This window comes from Equus przewalskii, chromosome 8, assembly GCF_037783145.1.
Source record: "Equus przewalskii isolate Varuska chromosome 8, EquPr2, whole genome shotgun sequence".
NCBI lineage: Eukaryota > Metazoa > Chordata > Mammalia > Perissodactyla > Equidae > Equus > Equus przewalskii.
Window position 1 is genome coordinate 53,478,297 of NC_091838.1, and position 19,653 is coordinate 53,497,949.

The 19,653-nt window shown below is 35.4% G+C and overlaps 1 protein-coding gene across 6 annotated transcripts in view; it reads right to left on the reverse strand.

Annotated features, from left to right (window-relative positions):
- Positions 1-19,653, reverse strand: part of ANGPT1 (angiopoietin 1) — a 241,338-nt gene that overhangs the window by 74,890 nt on the left and 146,795 nt on the right. For all 6 annotated transcript variants that reach the window (XM_008523700.2, XM_070630821.1, XM_070630825.1 and 3 more), the window contains exon 3: positions 19,113-19,234. In XM_008523700.2, the coding sequence (XP_008521922.1) occupies positions 19,113-19,234 (122 nt within the window). The remainder of the gene's footprint in view (positions 1-19,112; positions 19,235-19,653) is intronic.

Genomic DNA, 19,653 nt, shown 5'->3' on the forward strand with positions numbered 1-19,653 from the left:
ATACGAACTTAACCACTATGCCACAGGGCCGGCCACAGGCAAATTCAATTTTGATAGGTCTTGGGTGCAGCGATTTGGGGAAAATGTGATGGTCATTTACAGTTTTTAAAACGTTTTTGCAAATGGAAAATTTAAGCAAGAAGGAGTAAGATGAAAGACTATCTCTAAGGAGTGGGTACGATTCATTGTCTTTTAGTGTTTTCTTCTGTATCAATAACTTGTTGTTGAAGTTGACAGTTAAAAGCAAACAAAACAAAATAAAACAAAAGTATCTCCCCTATTGGTTAAAAAGTTCATCCCACCCACTGGTTTAGTGATTAGCGTACTTGCCATGGATGTCAGAGGAGGTCTTCTTTGTGCCTATTGATTTTTGGCCTTTAGATCTGAGAATTAACAATGATCAATGCCTTAGAGCATTCTCAGCTTACTTTTAATTATTTTTGTTTCTCCTCATAGAGTAATGATCAGATGCAAGATACCCATAATATAGTCAGTTAACTTATAAGAAAATTGTCTTTTAAATTTACGAGAGTTATACTTTGCTATCAAGAAATCTTAGAATTAACTGTTAAAATGACAATAATGTAAAGATTAAAATTTGAATGATATAGTCGTATAACACAGGATAAAAATTCTGAATTATCATTTTGTTCCTAACATAAGATGAACAGTGGCTTTTCAGTTTTCCTAATTGGTAGGCAACACTCTGGTTTGGAAAATATCATATTATACTTATAACTTGTATTTATTAGTTGCTAAGTACCAATAGTGGTCTCAGCACTATGTAAAATGTAAAATGACACTATTCCTATCCTAAGAATTTATTTTTAAAGAGAAAACTTCAAATAGAAAAATAGCAGCTATAAGAAACTTCTGTTTCAGACATAATACTTCTTTTTTGCTTTTTGCATCAATGTTTTTCTACTTTTGATGCATACCTTGTTCAAGAGGACAGATACTTAAAGATGGCTACTACCTGAGATGTTGATAAAGGAGTTTTGTTTTGTTTGTTTGTTTTATTTTTCAGGATAATTTGGAAAAAGTTGAGAATGGAAAGTTGATCAAAGAAGTCCTGGTGCCAAAGGAAATAATTCTGGACACTGGCTTGTGGAAGAAAGGTCCTGCATTTCCTGAGTTAAAGGAATATACACTTGGCGTGTTGGAAAGAACATTAATTTTCATAACTCACCAAACAACCTTTAATGCACCATCACTACCAAGTATCAAAAGACATCAACATAGCCTGTCACCTTAAAATAGATATTCATGTAAAGTAAAGAAAGGACTGCTCACAGAAGTAAGAAGCCTGTTCTGCATCACAGAGATTTCACAGGATTGAGAATGAAATACAAGCATGAAAAAATAATATGAAAATGATTTCAGGCAAATTGGAAACATCTCACACTGTTCCCCAAATGGCAGGTCTTACCAGTTAATTCTCTCTTCCAGTCATTTTCTCATTTCACTTCTTCATTTGGAGTTCCTTAAAAACCTTCTGTACTCCAGTAATTCTCTATTAACTTTATTTATTAGGGCTATCTTTTATATTAATGATCACATTTTAGACTTCTTCAGGCAAGACTGATCTCTTTTTGACCGTTACATTTGACTCTGCTCATCCCTCCTTTGCATCTCCTCTTCATATTTGGCTTCAAAAAAACTATTCTCTTTTCTTTGCTACTTCTCATCCATTGGTTGACATCTACTTGGGAAGTCAGCCCGTCCTCCTCACTATTTCCAAACTGGTTTAAGTCAAAAACTTTCTTGCCAGAAAAATTCATAGACTATCTCTACTTATTAATCACGATGTTGTAATATATCATTATGGTTGTGTAGCATTTTAAAACTCTTATCTCCTTTGATTCTTAAAGCAATATAGTGATATAGACTGAGTAGATGTTACAACCCTCAGTTTATAGGTAAGAATCTAAATATCGTGCCCCAAATTGTGCATATATTGTGCCAGAATCAAGATAAAAACCCATGTCTTCTAACTTGTCAGATTAGAAATCTAACATCCCAGCACTGTGAAAACTAGCATTAGAGTCTCATCTCTTTGCCTTAGTGTAATACAATCTCTGCCTATTTCAACCCCTTTATACTTTACCAGGAATCAAGGCATAAGCTTAACATCTCCTTAATATTTGCTGCTCTCTATCTGGTTATTTTGGGAGCTTGTCTTTCACAATATTCCAAACTATCAATCTTTTCCATGTATAAAAACAAAATTTCTTTGCCAAGCCAGTTTTTTTTTTAATCTGAACTGAGATTTACTTAACTCCACTCTGCCTTAACCCTTCTGCCATCAAGTTTAATTTTCTTACTCATTATATTATTAATCATAATCCATTTTGTCCTCAATCTTTTCGTTGCTTGTCTTACATTTTCCCTATCCCAGGGGCGTTGGGAGAGGCCATCTCAGCTAGGCACAGAGACCTCTATATATAAAGGTTGATCTGAAGGACAACATTACAGATCCAATGTTCTAAAATCAGATGAGAAAAGTAGCCATATTTTCCCTTCAGTGATAAGGTTAGCTTAGGTTTAAATGCATAATCCAAAACCTGGATGTTGATTCCAAAATTCAGTGCACTGTTTTCTAGAATGCATTCAGTATATTTTTATTAGGCATTCCATTGTTAAGAGTTCTATTATCAAGTTTTGGGGAAGCCTAAATTAAATAAACAGTTTTTATTATGATGCATCCTTTAGGGTTAGTGTTTTATGGAACAACAATTTATGAAACAATGCACCTAAATCTATTCAAATAGACCTAGAAATCCAAGGACAGAGTTTCTCACAGAATTCTCACTACTTCCTGTTTCCCATCTTTCTGGAAACACTCTGAGAAGAGACATGCATCGAATTTTGGCACTTAGCTTCTAGTTTGAAGCAGAGGTGCACTTAAATGAAGAATAAAATAAACAAAATAATCTAAGCCTTGAACTTCAGTAAGAGGTTCTCACTGAGTGTATACAAAGCCCTATTTGAATTTTTTGGTTGACTTTTCCCCCTCATTTCCAGTCTGCCTGCTCCATCAAATCTTATTGGAAATATTTCAAATCATTGAACACATTTTGAAACTTTCACAGAAAAAGCTTTCTCTTTCAAACTGTTTCCCACAATAGAGTTCTTAACATAGCAGCCAATGAATTCACGGCAGTGACAGTTGCCTAAGCTCTATGTGTGTAAACACAGCCCTTAGACAAGGAAGAAGATGTTGAAAATATAGAAAACTCCTCAATTTTATCTATTTGAACCTACTTACAGATGGTTCCATTTTTTAATTATTTTTAATATGCATGTGTCAATATGTGTAGCAATTTGGGTTTTAAACAGCAATTTTTTCCCCATTCAAACAAGAGTGTACTAAGTTCATGTTAAATTTGTACTTTAAGTTTCTAATTTCAGCACATAAATTTTCCTTTAAAATATGAAGTTAAATATTTTTGCAATTCAGATAGGGAGCAGAAGCATAAATTACCACAAGTAAATATTGGCAAATAAATTTTTTAAAGTTTAGGGTAAATAAGAATGAGCAAAATATGCTGTGAAAGCCAGAAATCAAGAAGAAAAAAGTATATACATTTAATGACATAAAAATGTAATAACTCTATAAAAAATAGGCTGAACAAAAAATGATAAACTAGAGAAAATATTTGAAACATACATGAATAAGTTTTAACATCCATTAAAGAGCTTATGCGAGTTAATAAAGCAAAGATAAACATTTAATAGAAAAATGAGAAATATACATGAATGAGCCAGTCACAAAGAAGAAATGCAAGTGGTCAATAAACATGAAAAGATGCACAAGTTAACCTCTCAGGTAGACAAGACAATAGCTAGCAAAGTTTGGGGAAATTAGAAAGTTCATGCACACAAGGGGAGAATGTAAAATTTAGAGATAATTTGTCAATATCTATGAAAATTTTAAATAATCTCATAACAATTCTAATAAATTGTAAATTATAGTGCATCTATAAAAATTAATGAAGTATATCTGTAATTACATGTACAATACATCCATGATAAATTATTATGAAGTAAAAAAATGCAGCATTTAAAAAATGGGTACAATCTATACATATACACATATATCACATACATGTCTACTTTTGCATTTGTATGATTGTATATGGGTATGTGTCTGAGTAAACACACACATAACTATGCACACTCTATACACATGTATATCTTAGTATATTCATAGAAAAAGTCTGGAAGAATAAGCACCAAACTCTTAATCTGCTAATGATGATTCTCTGCAGGGGTTGATGGTAGTGGAGGAGCAAGGAATTAGGGAGACTTTGACTTTCAGTTGTATAAACATCTATATAACTTAATGTTTAGGTGGGGTTTTTTTTTTGGTAAAGATTGGCACCTGAGCTAACATCTGTTGCCAATCTTCTTTTTCTTTTTCTTCTTCTTCTTCATCTCCTCCCCAAAGCACCCCAGTACATAGTTGTACATTCTAGTTGTAGGTCCTTTTGGTTATGCTATGTGGGATGCCACCTCAGCATGGTCCAATGAGCAGTGCCATGTTGGCACCCAGGATCCAAACTGGTGAAACCCTGGGCCACCAAAGCAGAGCATGCAAACTCAACCACTTGGATATGGGGCCAGCCCCAGATCAAGTTTATGTTACATTTTTTATTAATCAGAGAGGTGTGGTAAGCAGTCATGGGTCTATAATGGTCTGGGAAGATACCATCTTAGAGATTAAAAATTGGGCTGAATTAATGGACCTCAGAACATGGACTGATAAACTTGGGTGCCATGCAATGGGCTTTTGGGTGCAGAATAGCAGAATAAACACCATCTGTATTTTATTTATACTGAGAATAATTAGGAGTGACATCAGCAACACAGCAAAGTGAGCTGTTTGCTTTATCTCTTCCCCTTTGAACTACAACTAAGTGGACATTCATTGATCAATGGAAGATACCCACACAGCACAAGAGGAAATCTGAGAGATCCATACAACCATACAACTGAAGGTGGATGGACTGGGCCTTTGGGAAGTAGTGGAGATAGGTGAGCATTCTGTGATTCTTCCCCAGCAGCCAAGATATGAAGAGCATAATTAATAAGATAAAAAACAATCTAGAATCCTTAAAAAATAGAGCTGATGTTATGGAGGAAAGAATTAGTGATGATTTAAAGGATAGAAATCCTTCAGCTAGAGGAGGAGAGAGAGCTAAGAGTTTAAAAGAATGAAGGAATTCTTCAAGAAATATCCGACTCAACTAGGAAAAGCAACATAAGGATTATAGGTATTACAGAAGGAGAAGAAAGGAGCAGAGAGCTTGTTCAAGGAAATAATAGCTGAGAACTTCCCAAACCTGGTGAGGGAACCAGACTTGCAAATACATGCACCCAACAGAACTCCTAATTACATCAATGCTAAAAGACCTTCTACAAATCATATAGCAGTAAAACTGGTAAAAGTAAATGACAAAGAATAAACATTAAGGGCAGCAAGCCAGAAGAAAATAACCTGAAAAGGAACCCCTATCAGGCTTTCAGGGGATTTCTCACAGGCAAGGAGAATGGAATGAGATATTCAAAATACTGAAAGACAAAAACTTTCAGCCAAGAATACACTATCCTTCAGATATGAAGGAGGAATAAAAGCTTTCCCAGATAAACAAATGTTGAGAGAGTTCATCACCACTAGACTTCCTCTACAAGAAATGATCAAGGATGCCCTCATACCTGAAACAAAAAGGCAAAGGTCTACAAAGCTTTGAGAAAGGAAATAAATAGACAGAGAAAATCAGAAACCTATATTTGTCTTTCAGAACAGGGAAGCAAATGCTTAATTATAACTTAAAAGACATAGGGAAGAAAAGCATCAAGAGTAACTATAAACACTTCAACTTAGTCACAAGCTCACAACACAAAACAGAATAATTTGTGACAACAATAACTCATAAGGGGAACAGGAAAGGAATGGAACATCCTTAGGCTAATAGAGATAAGAGGCTATCAGAAAATGGACTATCTCATCTATGAGATCTTTTATACAAACTTCACGGTAACCACTAAATAAAAAATCAGAGCAGAGCCACAATTCACTAACAAAGAGAAAACTGAGAAAACCAACAAAATGAAATGGCAGTCAAGAACACAAAGGAAGAGAAACAATGGAAATATAGAACAGCTGGAAAACAATAGATAAAATGGCAGTATTAAGCCCTCATATATCAATAGTCACTCTAAAAGCAAGTGGATTGAATTTTCCAATCAAAAGACACAGAGTAGCTGGATGGATTGTAAAACAGGACCCAACAATATGCTGCCTCCAGGCAACACATCTCAGCTCTAAACACAAACACAGGCTCAGAATGAAGGGATGGAAGATGATACTCCAAGCTAATGGAAACCAAAAAAAAAGCAGATGTTGACATACTTCTGTGAGACAAAGTAGATGTCAAGATAAAAAAGACAATGAGAGACAAAGAGGGCCAGTACACAATGATGAAAGGGACTTTCCTCCAAGAGGAACACATGAACATACATGCACCCAACACAGGAGCACCAAACTATATAAAACAACTATTAACAGACCTAAAGGGAGAAATTAACAGCAACACAGTAATAGTAAGGGACTTCAACACCCCACTTACATCAATGGATAGATCATCAGAAAGTCAACAAGGAAATAGTGAATTTAAACAAAACACTTGATCAGATGGATGTAATAGATATTTACACAGCATTCCATCCAAAAACAACAGAATACACACTCTTCTCAAGTGCACATGGAAAATTCTCAAAGACAGACCATATGGGAAACAAGGCAAGCCTCAATAAATTTAAGAAGATTGAAATCATATCAAGCATCTTTACTGACCACAATGCTATGAAACTAGAAATCAACTGCAAGAAAAATGCTGGAAAAGTCATAAATATGTGGAGACTAAACGACACACTACTGAACAACCATTGAATCAATGAAGAAATCAAAGGAGAAATTCAAAAATACCTGGAGACAAATGAAAATGAATATACAACATACCAACTCATGGGATGCAGCAAAAGCAGTTATAAGAGGGAAATTCATAACAATGCAGACCCACCTCAACAAACAAGAAAGATCTCAAATAAGTAACTTTAAACTATACCTAATAGAAAAAGAAAACCAAACAAAGCCCAAAGTCAGCAGAAGAAGAGAAATAATAAAAATCAGAGCAGAAATAAATGAAACAGAAAGCAAAAAAAATGTAGAAAAGATCAATGAAACTAAGAGCTGGTTCTTTGAGAAGATAAAATTGACAAGCCCTTAGCCAGACTCACTAAGAAAAAAGAAAGAAGGCTCAAATAAACAAAATTGGAAATGAAAGAGTAAAAATTACAATGGATACCACAGAAATACAGAAGATTATAAGATAATACTATGAAAAATTATATGCCCACAAAGTGAATAACCTAGAAGAAATGGATAAATTATCAGACTCATACAACCTCTCCAAGGTGAATCAAGAAGAAATAGAGAATATGAATAGGTCAGTTACAACTAAAGAGAATTAAATAGTAATAAAAAATTCCCCCAAAATAAAAGTCCAGGACCAGATGGCTTCTCCATTCAAAGAAGATTTAGTACCTATCCTTCTCGAACTATTCCAAAAAATTGATGAAGATGAAACACTTCCTAACACATTCTACAAGGCCAACACCACCCTGAGCCCAAAGCCAGACAAGGACAACACAAAGGAAGAAAATTACAGGCCAAATATTGCTGAAGAACATAGATTCAAAAATCCTCAACACAATATTGGCAAACTGAATACTGCAATATATTAAAAGGATCATGCACCATGATCAAGTGGGATTTATGCCAGGGATACAGAGATTGTTCAACATCTGCAAATCAATCAGTGTGATACACCACATTAACAAAATGAGGAACAAAACCCACATGATCATCTCAATAGATGCAGAGAAAGCATTTGACAAGATCCAACATCCATTTACAACAAAAACTCTCAATATAATGGGTATAGAAGGAAAGTAACAACATAACAAAAGCCATATATGACAAACCCACAGCCAATATCATACTCAGTGGGGAAAAGCTGAAAGCCATCCCTCTGAGAACAGGAAAAAGACAAGGATGCCACTCTCGCTAATCTCATTTAACATAGTACTAGAGATTTTGGCCAGAGAAATTAGGCAAGAAAAAGAAATAAAACATATCCAAATTGACAAGCAAGAAGTGAAACTCTTGCTGTTTGTAGATGACATGATTTTATATATAGAAAACCCTAAAGAATCCATCAGAAAATTATTAGAAATAGTCAAAAACTACAGCAAATTTGCAAGGTACAAAATCAACTTACAAAAATTAGTTGCATTTCTATATACTAATAATGAACTAGCAGAAAGAGAAGTCAAGAATACAATCCCATTTACAATCGCAACAAAAAGAATAAAATATCTAGGAATAACTTTAACCAAAGTAGTGAAAGATCTATACAATGAAAACTATAAGACATTGTTGAAAGAAATTGAAGAAGATATAAAGAAATGGAAAGATATTCCACATGCATTGATTGGAAGAATAAACATAGTTAAAATGTCCATATTACCTAAAGGATTCTACAGATTCAATGCAATCTCAATCAGAATCCTAATGATGTTCTTCACAGAAATAGAACAAAGAATCCTAAAATTTCTATGGAACAGCAAAAGACCTTGAATAACCAAAGCAATCCTGAGTAAAAGAACAAAGCCAGAAGCATTATAATGACTGATTTCAAAATATATTACAAAGCTATAGTGATCAAAATAGCATGGTACTGGCACAAAAACAGACACACAGATCAGTGGAACAGAATTGAAGGCCACGAAATAAAACCACTCATCTATAGACAGCTAACCTTTGACAAAGGAGCCAAGAGCATACGATGGAGAGAGGAAAGTCTCTTCAATCAATGGTGTTGGGAAAACTGGACATTCACAGGCAAAAGAATGAAAGTAGATCATTATCTTTTGCCAAACATAAAAATCAGTTCAAAATGGATTAAAGACTTGAATGTAAGACCTGAAGCCATAAAACTCCTAGAAGAAATTATAGGCAGTTTACTCTTTGACATCGATCTTAGCAGTGTCTTTTCAAATACCATGTCTACTCAGGGAAGAGAAACAAAAGAAAAAATTAACAAATGGGACTACATCAGGCTAAAAATGTTCTGCAAGGCAAAGGAAACCACGAACAAAAACAAAAGATAATCCACCAACTGGAAGAAAATATTTGAAATCACATATCTGACAAGGGGTTAATTTCCAAAATATGAAAAGAACTTACACAACTCAACACCCAAAAAGTAAACAATGATCAAAAAATAGGCAGAAGATATGAACAGACATTTTTCCAAAGAAGATATACAGATGGTCAACAGATACATGAAAAGATGTTCAACACCGCTAATTATTAGCGAAATGCAAATCAAAACTACAATGAAATATTACCCTGTATTAGTCAGAATGGCTATAATTACCAAGACAAAAAACACAAATGTTAGAGAGGATGTGGAGAAAAAGCAACCCTCATACACTGCTGGTGGGAATGCAAGCGGGTGCAGCCACTATGGAAAATAGTATGGAGATTTCCCTACAAATTAAAAATAGAAATACCATACAATTTAGATATTCCACTACTGGGTATTTATCCAAAGAACTTGAAATCAACAATCCAAAGAGACTTATGCACCCCTATGTTCATTGCATCATTATCCTCAATAGCCAAGATGTGGTAGCAACCCAAGTGCCCTTCTATGGATGAATGGATAAAGAAGATTTGGTACATATACAATGGAATACTACTCACCCATACAAAAGACAAAACAGTCCAATTTGCAACAGCATTGATGGACCTTGAGAGTATGATGTTAAACAAAATAAGCCAGACAGAGAAAGACAAATACTGCATGATTTCACTCATATATGGAAGATAAACAAACACATGGACAAAGAGAACAGATTAGTGGTTACCAGAGGGGAATGGGGCTGGTGGGTAAGCAAAAGGGGTAAAGGAGCACATATATATGGTGACGGATAAAAATTAGACTAGAGGTGGTTAGTACCACGTAGTCTGTATAGAAATTGATAAATAAAAAGGTACACCTGAAATTACACAGTTATAAACCATTATGATCTCAATAAAATAAAAAGAACAATATATTTATAATATTAAATGTAAATACTATGTAATTTGTGCTTTCTATTCTATTAAAAATATTTTTTAGTTGTGTGTGTGTGCGTGTTCACAGATAAATGACATTTGTTGAGATAGAGCTACTGGGATGTTTGCCAGTTCATCCTTTATTCAACATTCAAAAAGCGTTTAATGCTATATAGACCACCTGTAGAGAATTGTGCCTGGGAGCATAAAGACAAAGATAAATAAAACGCAATCTCTGTGTCCCAGAAGGTCATAGCCTAATAGTAGAGAGATAGATACACACACACACACACACAAGTGCACACACGCATATATTACAATGTGATGGGATAATTGAAATAATGGGTGAAAAAACAAGGTGCAGTGTTATCACATAAGTTGTAGTGAGCAAATCTATTTGGCAGAGTCAGAGAAGAGGTCTTGAAGGGGGTAACATTTGCAGTGAGTAGGGTATTACTCAGGGTAATTGTATTGAAGGGTAGACAGGAGTTTTATAAATTGAATAAAGAACTACAGGGCATTCTTGATAAGTCAAACATGAAACACATCTGAAATAATATCAAGTCTTCAGTGTGATACTCACAAGTAACATGATTAAATACCTACTGTGTGTGTCAGGCACTGGTCTCAGTGCTTTATATGCATTAACTCAATTATCCCACATCAACTCCATGCACTGCTATTATCATCATTCCTGTGTTACAAATTAGGAAACCAAAGCACAGAGAGTTTAAGTAACTTGCCCAAAGTCACACAAATAATTTGTGGCAGAGTTGGTTACAGCAGGATGAAGGAAAAGTGGAAACCCAGGTTGTCTGGCCTCGGGGCTCATGCTCTTCACTAGTAGACCATACTTTCTAAAATATAAGACTTGAGGAAGTACAGGTATAAAATTAGGCTTATAATGATCATGGATGGTGCTCTATGCTAAAGAACTTGAACTTTCTTCAGTTGGTTACAGAGAATCATTAGGAGGTTGGGCAGATGGCTGTCTAGAGATTAAAAAATTGGGCTGAATTAGTGTGTGGGGGAACCTAAACAAAAGCAAAGAATAACCTGACTTGCATTTGAGAGAGACTTTGGCAGAGCTCTGGATGAGAGGTCTGAGAGGCCTGAGGCTTAAAGCACAGAGGTCACTGCAAAGGCCGACACAGAATTAATGGAAGTTTGGTCTAAAACATAGTCAGTGGAGACAGAAAAACAGGAGGGACTGTAAAAACATTTAGGAGATGGAACTGATTGCATCAACAGTGATCCGTGAGTTGCGAGGAACCAGGGAAAGGAAAGAATGAAGGTGACACTTGTATTTCCCGTTTGATTCAGAATTCTCTTCCACTCTAAGATCCTATGGTTAATAAAATTTAAATGAAAAAATGCTATATGCCATTAAATTCATTTTTAAAGAACGTGAGAGGGGAAAAAACATTTTATTCAATCGGTGTCTGTAGGTCTTCAATTTACAAGGTATAGAATAGAGTAGAATAAATTCAAATACTTTTCCTTGATCCTTTCTATATACAACTAACATAATTCAACTTAACTTATTGCTAGAAGTTGGCAAGATTTTATTTTAGTAGAACTTATCAAATGGAGGATAGCTTTAATTTAGACTGTGACTTAACTTTTTTTAGTCATATTAAGTTATTAAAAATCAATATTTTATTGTGCCACTAAAATACTTTACTTGTAAGGTACAATTTAGTATACTGAAATTGCACACACTTCGATCACTTAAAATTAATTAACTTCATTGCTTCCCATAAACTTCAGCTAGAAGATAGATGAGGCTTGTCAAAGAAGTTCAGAGAATTCCCAAGGTAAAATGGTTTATATTTCATACTCCAGTATTGGGGGAAGAAATAATGATCTATATAGGAATAGGCCAAAAACAACTAGCCTGACCCTTTCTTCAAATTTGTTTGTGTTAGGAGGATAACTTGACAACCACATCCATTAATCTGGAGGCTGCATCATGTTGAAAAAATATTTTTATAATAATTAAGACACAGAACCATCATGGACTTAAACCCTAATTTTGACATACACTAGCTGTTTAGTCAAGGGCAAGCTACTCGATCTCTGTAAACTTCTTTATATACAAAATGGGAATAATAATAGGTTCTTCGCAGAATTATTTGGAGGATTAGCAACAGTGTATGTAAAGCACCTCACACAAATATCCACCTGATACTAGATAGCTAGGCAGCAGACGGTTTTGCTAACACTATGTAGGAATGGCCATCATATGTGTAGTTCCACTTCACTCTGAATGTCTTACTGAATATTTCCCTAACCTTTGCTCTGCATATTCAATACCAGCATCAAGAAAACCTAAGGGCTCCATCTTTGTGTACATGGAATGGCGATCTCCCTTCCTGTATACCCTGGTGAGACAAAAGAATTTCTTCTGGAATATTTTTTCACCTGGCTGTGCTCGCACGTTAGAAAAAGTTGAGGTTAAGTTAGAGATGGGAAGGTGCCTTGACACCGAGTCAGTTGACCAAAGCTTTAGACTAAAAGATCCAGTTATATATTTGGTTTAGCTGAAGGAATTTGCATTTTGACATCTTTCCTTGTCTACCTCTGTTTTCTATCGTTTTGAGCGGAAGTGGTAGGAAACATACTGGAGAAATCTAATAAAAGTTGACAATTACTTCTCCCACTTTGTGGTCACAGCAAACCCCTATGTGCAAAGTAAATGTTAACGCTTCTCATTTCTTGGGTTCTTGGTTGTGAAATTTCAATCATATGGGCCAGTTACTGATCCCTTGCTTGCAAGTGCTGTGTCTTTGAGGCAAAAAACAAAACCAAGTTTTGAGATTAGGATAGCATCCAATAAAAGAAAAAGAAATTCCCTAAGAAAACAAACCAGAAGCTTCTTGGAGTCAGCCCCCACTAGACTGTTAGGAAAACAAGTGGTAGAGCAAATGTTGTTAATCCTATTCCTGCTTTGTATCTTTGACCATTTAGGGGATAAAGAAGTGAATCTAATGAGGTTAAAAATCCATTTTCAACCCTACAAGTGATGCATTTAATTTGTCAGGATGTAAACCAGCAGGACCTCTCAGCATGATTAGTAGTATAATCCTGTCCATAAAATATTCTTCCTTATTCTGCCAAAGAAGTGATGGACCCTCCTAAGGTCCAACTCACCAACTTGGCAGCCGAGGCCCCATCCTGCTCAAAGTTGGTAAGTCACACACCCAGACACAACCCCTGACATTCCTTGGGGAGGAAGCAAAGCTTAATTTAGATAATCCCCCTTGCAAAGTGTATTAGCTGATCCAAACCAGACCTGGCCGACTAAAGGCATGTTGCTTCTACATTTCAGAGATGCTTCAACGTAGAAATAGCTTCTTGTCGCATTTGGAGGATTAAGATTCATTTAAGGAATAGGTAGGGATGATCAATAAACTATTTTAAAATATACAAACAGCTTCATGTTTGCCTTTGACCTTTTATCTACTTAAATAGTGGGGGGAGTACATTTCTTTGTTATTCTAGAAAGTGCTTGGCAGAGTTCCTCTGATTCCATTTCACATATGAAAATAAACAATAACAATAAACAGAATAGGGAAAGTATGCTGTGTATCACAAATGGATACTTTTGGTTTATAGAAAGAAAAACACTTTTTTCTAAGTGGTTCATGGAAGAATATGCCTGGGTTAAGCATAGATGTTCCACCACCACTCTATTACGCACATTAGACCCTTCAACGGAAGACACTCTATAGTCTAGAGATACGGCAATGGAGGGAGATAGAGCACATTGATAGAAAGACACCCCCAGGAACCACATGTGAGGTAATGTCAAACTTGAGGGTCAAAAGAAGAAAGGGGTGTAGAGTAGGAGTGAAAAATGCATGTAAGTTTTTGTCAGTATGAGCACAGAAATAAATTTCAAATTAAAACTGAACTCCCTGAATTGATTGTGAAATACCTATATTGCTGTAGAAGAGAATTGTTATAATCCTGAAAAAATTATGACTAGCAATAAATGAGATGATTTATATTTTTAAGAAAAGCTGAATTTTCCTTAGAAATTAGAATTCAATGAGAAAAAAATTCATCAACAAAAGCATGTATGTACTTATGATCAGGAGTCAGCTTCCTCTGAGAGGTTGTGGCACGTGCAGAAGCCCCTTCTACTTGACCTACAGCCCTTTTGAGAGCTCAAGCCTTGACTCAGCTTTACTGATGGAATAGAGAAAACTTTTAAGCAATTTCCCTTAAAAAAAATCCCAGCATTTCATGGTGAGAATCCCATGGTAAAAAACGATACCAGGTGCCATATCAAGAATCATGATGGAAAGACAAAAAACCCCCAAATAATATGAAACTAAGGTAGAAAGGATATATTTTTTAGAAAAGAAGAAGAGAGAAAAAAAGAAGCAAAGAAAGAATGAATATGAGAAGGAGGGAGGGCAAGGGAGACAGAGACAAGGAGAGATGAAGAGAGCTGAGTATAGGTGACACTTAAGAACAGCATTTATTTCCATAGTTAAGAGCGAGCCCTCTCAGGTCTCCCAGATTTTTATGGTATCTTGACAGCTAAAGTGTCAGATGTAGACCAAGAGATAACGCATATCAACTGAGGAAGAATTGAAGAGTGTAAATTCGTGCTGACAATTTTTTAAAAGATAAAACTTATGTGGTAACATACCTAGCAAGAGATGGATTAAAACCATCCTAGGTTACACCTATAAAATGAAATACCTTGCAGTTATTAAGAATGATATTTGAGAGATATTTTTTGATTAGAAAAGATATCTATCACTAAAGAAAGCAGGCTTCAAAACAGTATGTATAGCGTAACACAACTTTTTGTGAAAAATATATTTATATATAATATAGACGGACATATGTAGCTCTCTCAATGTTCTGGGACTGTGTTTTTTAATTATCTTTTGTGTACATTCTCCTTTTTCTACAGTTGATGTGTGTTATTTACATAATTATAAAAACAGCCTAAAAAACAAGGCAAAATTGTCTTTGTTTTATTTATTCATTCCTAGACAAAGCTTTTACCATATCATCTTGAAATACATGACTATAAACAGGGTTCATTTTTATCAACAAAGATAAAGCATAGTGGGACCCTAAATCAAGGGATGGCTGAAGAAAAGTACACCTGTTATGTGTATGTGATGGTTACTGTGAAACTGCAGTAGGATAACGGGTACTTTTCAACAGAATTCTCAATTCCAGAACATTTCATCATGCAACCAGTTCAGGGTCAAGTCCTGTCAAGTTTATTTATAGCTCTACAGTTTACCCCATGACACAGGACAAAGAAAATAAATGCAAACTTAGAAACACAAGTCACAGAGCATGAGTGACTCCTTTCAGAATCGAAACCAACAGCCAGGTTTATCTTCTTCATGATGTAAAACCTTACTATAATTGTTGTCACTAAGGTCTACTTCTAGCATGAAGTTTGGGAAATCCTTCTAGGTTGCAGATAATGTGCAACACTGAAAAGAGCAGGACTAAGAATGTAGAAACCTGGATTATATTCCCCATTCTGCCACTAGCTAGCTGTGTGACCTTGGACAGGTCACTCATTTCCACTGAGTCTGTTCCCTCACCTGTAAAGTAAGAGGAGAACTAGCAGTCCTCTTAGGTGCCTTCCTGGTTTGGAATATGGTGGAAACTCTAGTTCCACCAACACAACGGTATTTAACTAGTATCTAGCAACACAATGGTCTTTAACTCAATATAACGTATAAGAACTGAAAGTTCTTCAAGTCATCCAAATATCCAGACGAAAGTGCAGTTAATATATACTATACTTGTCCTACAGAGGTTACTGCTTTGATTGAATTGTTCATCATGAATGTCAGTGCCTTCAAAATAATATAGTCTATATGCCATCCCAGCTTTCAAGATCTCTGAGTCTCATATCACTTACTTGAGATGATTCATAGTTTATAAAACACATCTATAAAGCTAACTAAAGAAATTTATCATGTCCAGAATAAATGGCTTTAAACTGGGGGGAGCAAAAGAACATCTTGAATCAACTTTGCAAGTAAATGATTTTCTGGAAAAATATAAATTGCATTTTTCTCTAGTGCAAGATCTCTGAATTCAACAATCCTGTAGCTTTGCTCAAGCTTAAGGGCCAGTAGAGTGATGATTCAAGCTACAGAGTTTCAGAGGCTCTATTCTCTATTCCTATAGATTTTGATCCTGCTGAAAACTGTCAATATTTTGTGTCAGTGAATTAAATCATAGAATCAAATACAAGCATGCTTCGTTTTATTGTGTTTCACTTTATTTTGCTTCACAGATATTGCATTTTTTTACAAATTGAAGGTTTGTGGCAACTCTGCATCAAGCAAGTTTATTGGCGCCATTTTCCCAAATTGGCTCATTTCATATCTGTCACATTTTGGTAATTCTTGCAATGTTTCAAACTTTTTCATTATCATTATATTTGTGATTATATTTGGTGAGCTATGATCAGTGATCTTTGATGCTACTCTTGTAATTGTTTTGGGGCACCACGAATCATGCCCATATAAGACAGAGAACTTAATCAATAAATGTATGTGTTCTGACTCCTCCAACAGCCGGCTGTTCCCCCATCTCTCTCCCTCTACTCAGGCCTCCCTATTCCCTGAGACACAACAATATTGAAATTAGGCCAATTAATAACCGTATAATGGTATCTAAGTGTTCAGTTGAAAGGATGGGTCGCATGTCTCTCACTTTAAATCAAAAGCTAGAAATGATTGAGCTTAGTGAGGAAGGTGTGTCAAAAGCTGAGACAGGCCAAAAGCTAGGCCACTTGTGACAAACTGCTGGCCAAGTTGTGAATACAAAGGAAAAGTTCTTGAAGAAAATTAAAAATGCTATCCAATGAACACCTGAATGATAAGGAAGTGAAGCAGGCTTTTTGCTAATATGGAGAAAGTTGAGTGATCTGGATAGAAGATCAAAGCAGCCACAACATTCTCTGAATCCAAAGCCTAATCCAGAGCAAGACCCAACTCTCTTCAATTCTATGAAGGCTGAGAGAGGTGAAGAAGCTGCAGAAGAAAAGTTTGAAGCTAGCAGATGTTGGTTCACGGGGTTTAAGAAAGCAGCCATCTCCATAAGATAAAAGTGCAAGGTGAAGCAGCAAGTGCTGATGTAGAAGCTGAAGCAAGTTACCCAGAGGATCTAGCTAAGCTCATTAATGAGGTTGGATACACTAAACAACTGATTTTCAATGGAAATGAAACAGCTTTCTATTGGAAGATGCCATCTAAGACTTTAATAGCTGGACAGGAGAAGTCAGTGCCTGGTTTCCAAGCTTCAAAGGACAGGCTGACTCTCTTGTTAGAGGCTAATGCTTCTGGTGACTGTAAGTTGAAGCCAATGCTCATTTACCATTTCAGAAATCCTAGGTTCCTTAAGATATGCTAAATCTACTCTGCCTGTGCTCTATAAATGCAACACCAAAGCCTGAGTGACAGCACATCTCTTTGCAACATGGTTTACTGAATATTTTAAGCCCACTGTTGAGACCTACTGCTCAGAAAAAAAGATTGCCTTCAAAATATTGCTGCTCATTGACAATGCCCCTGGTCAACCAAGAGCTCTGATTATGTACAACAAGATTAATTTTGTTTTCATGCTTGTTAACACAACATCCATTCTGCAGCCCATGGATCAAGGAGTAATTTCGACTTTCAAGTCTTATTATTTAAAGAATACATTTCATAAGACGATAGCTGCCATAGATAGTGATTCCTTTGATGGATCTGAGCAAAGTAAATTGAAAATCTTCTGTAAAGGATTCACCATTCCAGATAATGTTAAGAAAATTCATGATTCATGGGAAGAGGTCCAAATATCAACATTAATAGGAGTTTGGAAGAAGTTGATTCCAACTCTTCTGCATGACTTTGAGGGGTTCAAGACTTCAGTGGAGGAAGTAACTGCGTAGGTGGTGGAAGTAGCAAGAGAACTAGAATTAGAAGTGGAGCCTGAAGATGTGGCTCAATGGCTGCAATCTCATGATAAAACTTTAATGGATGAGGAGTGGCTTCTTATGGACTAGCAAAGAAAGTGGTTTCTTGAGATGGAATCTACTCCTGGTGAAGATGCTGTGAAGATTGTCTAAATGACAACAAATTATTTAGAATATTACATGAACTTAGTTGATAAAGCAGCGGCAGGGTTTGAGAGAATCGACTCCCACTTTGACAGAAGTTCTACTATAGGTAAAATACTACCAAAGCATCACATGCTACAGAGAAACCACTTGTAAAAAGTCAATCAATGTGGCAAACTTCACTGTCATCTTACTCTAAGAAACAGCCACAGCCATCTCAACCATCAGTAATCACCACCTTCATCCATCAGCAGCCATCAACATTGAGGCAAGACCTTCCACCAGCAAAAAGATTACAACTCACTGAAGGGTCAGATGATCATTAGCATATTTTAGCAATAAAGTATTTTTAAGTTAAAGTCCTTACATTGTTAGACCTGATGCTATTGCACACTTAATAGACTACACTATGGTGTAACCATAATTTTCACGTGCACTGGGAAACCAAAAAAGTCATGATACTTGCTTTACTGCGATACTCGCTTTACTGCAGTGGAATGGAATGGAACCACAGTATCTCCAAGGTATGCTTTGTAATTTTTGTAGATATGGTGGGATTTGAACAACTGAACATTAGATAAGTTAGCGTTAAAAGTTATAAAAAGCAAATATTTCAACAGTGTAAGCCACAGTATTAATCTTGCTGACATACTTGCTGTATTCACCTTTTGCTCTCCTTTCTTTTTATGTTAAAAATTAATTTGGCTCTATATTTCCTTTTTCTTGCAAATCACTTCAATTTTTTTTAAGAGTTGGCAGAGAGGTGAAGGATAGAAATAAGTGCATACATAACTATTTTTGGAATACAACAATCCTCACCTGTTTTTCTCATGAATCTTTAGGATTTCATTTGTCTGTTGAAGAAGTTGCTTCTCTAGTTTGTACGTTGATAATGAATTCTCCAGCAGTTGTATTTCAAGTCGAGAAGTTTGATTCAGTACCTTACGATAAAAGATAAAAACATTTCAAACTTCAATCACAAAGAGTAGAAAACAATTATTTGAGTTTTTTTATTTAGCTGTGTTTTCTTCTTAAATTACATTTCTTCCACACATTATTAAAATAATTAATTAAATGGTCTACATTCTATTAAATGGTATACATTCTATTAATTAATGCTTTACAAGTCTCTTAAACATATTTGTTTGAAATTGAGGTTGCAGTTGAACGAGAAAATTGAGTTGTTAAATCCACTTTCATATCTAAATTTTCGTGTCCCAAATCCCTAAGATATTCCACTGTACTAGTTGCTTTATATATATTATCTCCAATATTTACAAGTTCAAGATGAGTATTAGTACAAGGTCTTAGATATTGTGTATAGTTAAGAATAACTAGTAGGCAGGTAAAAATATGCCTG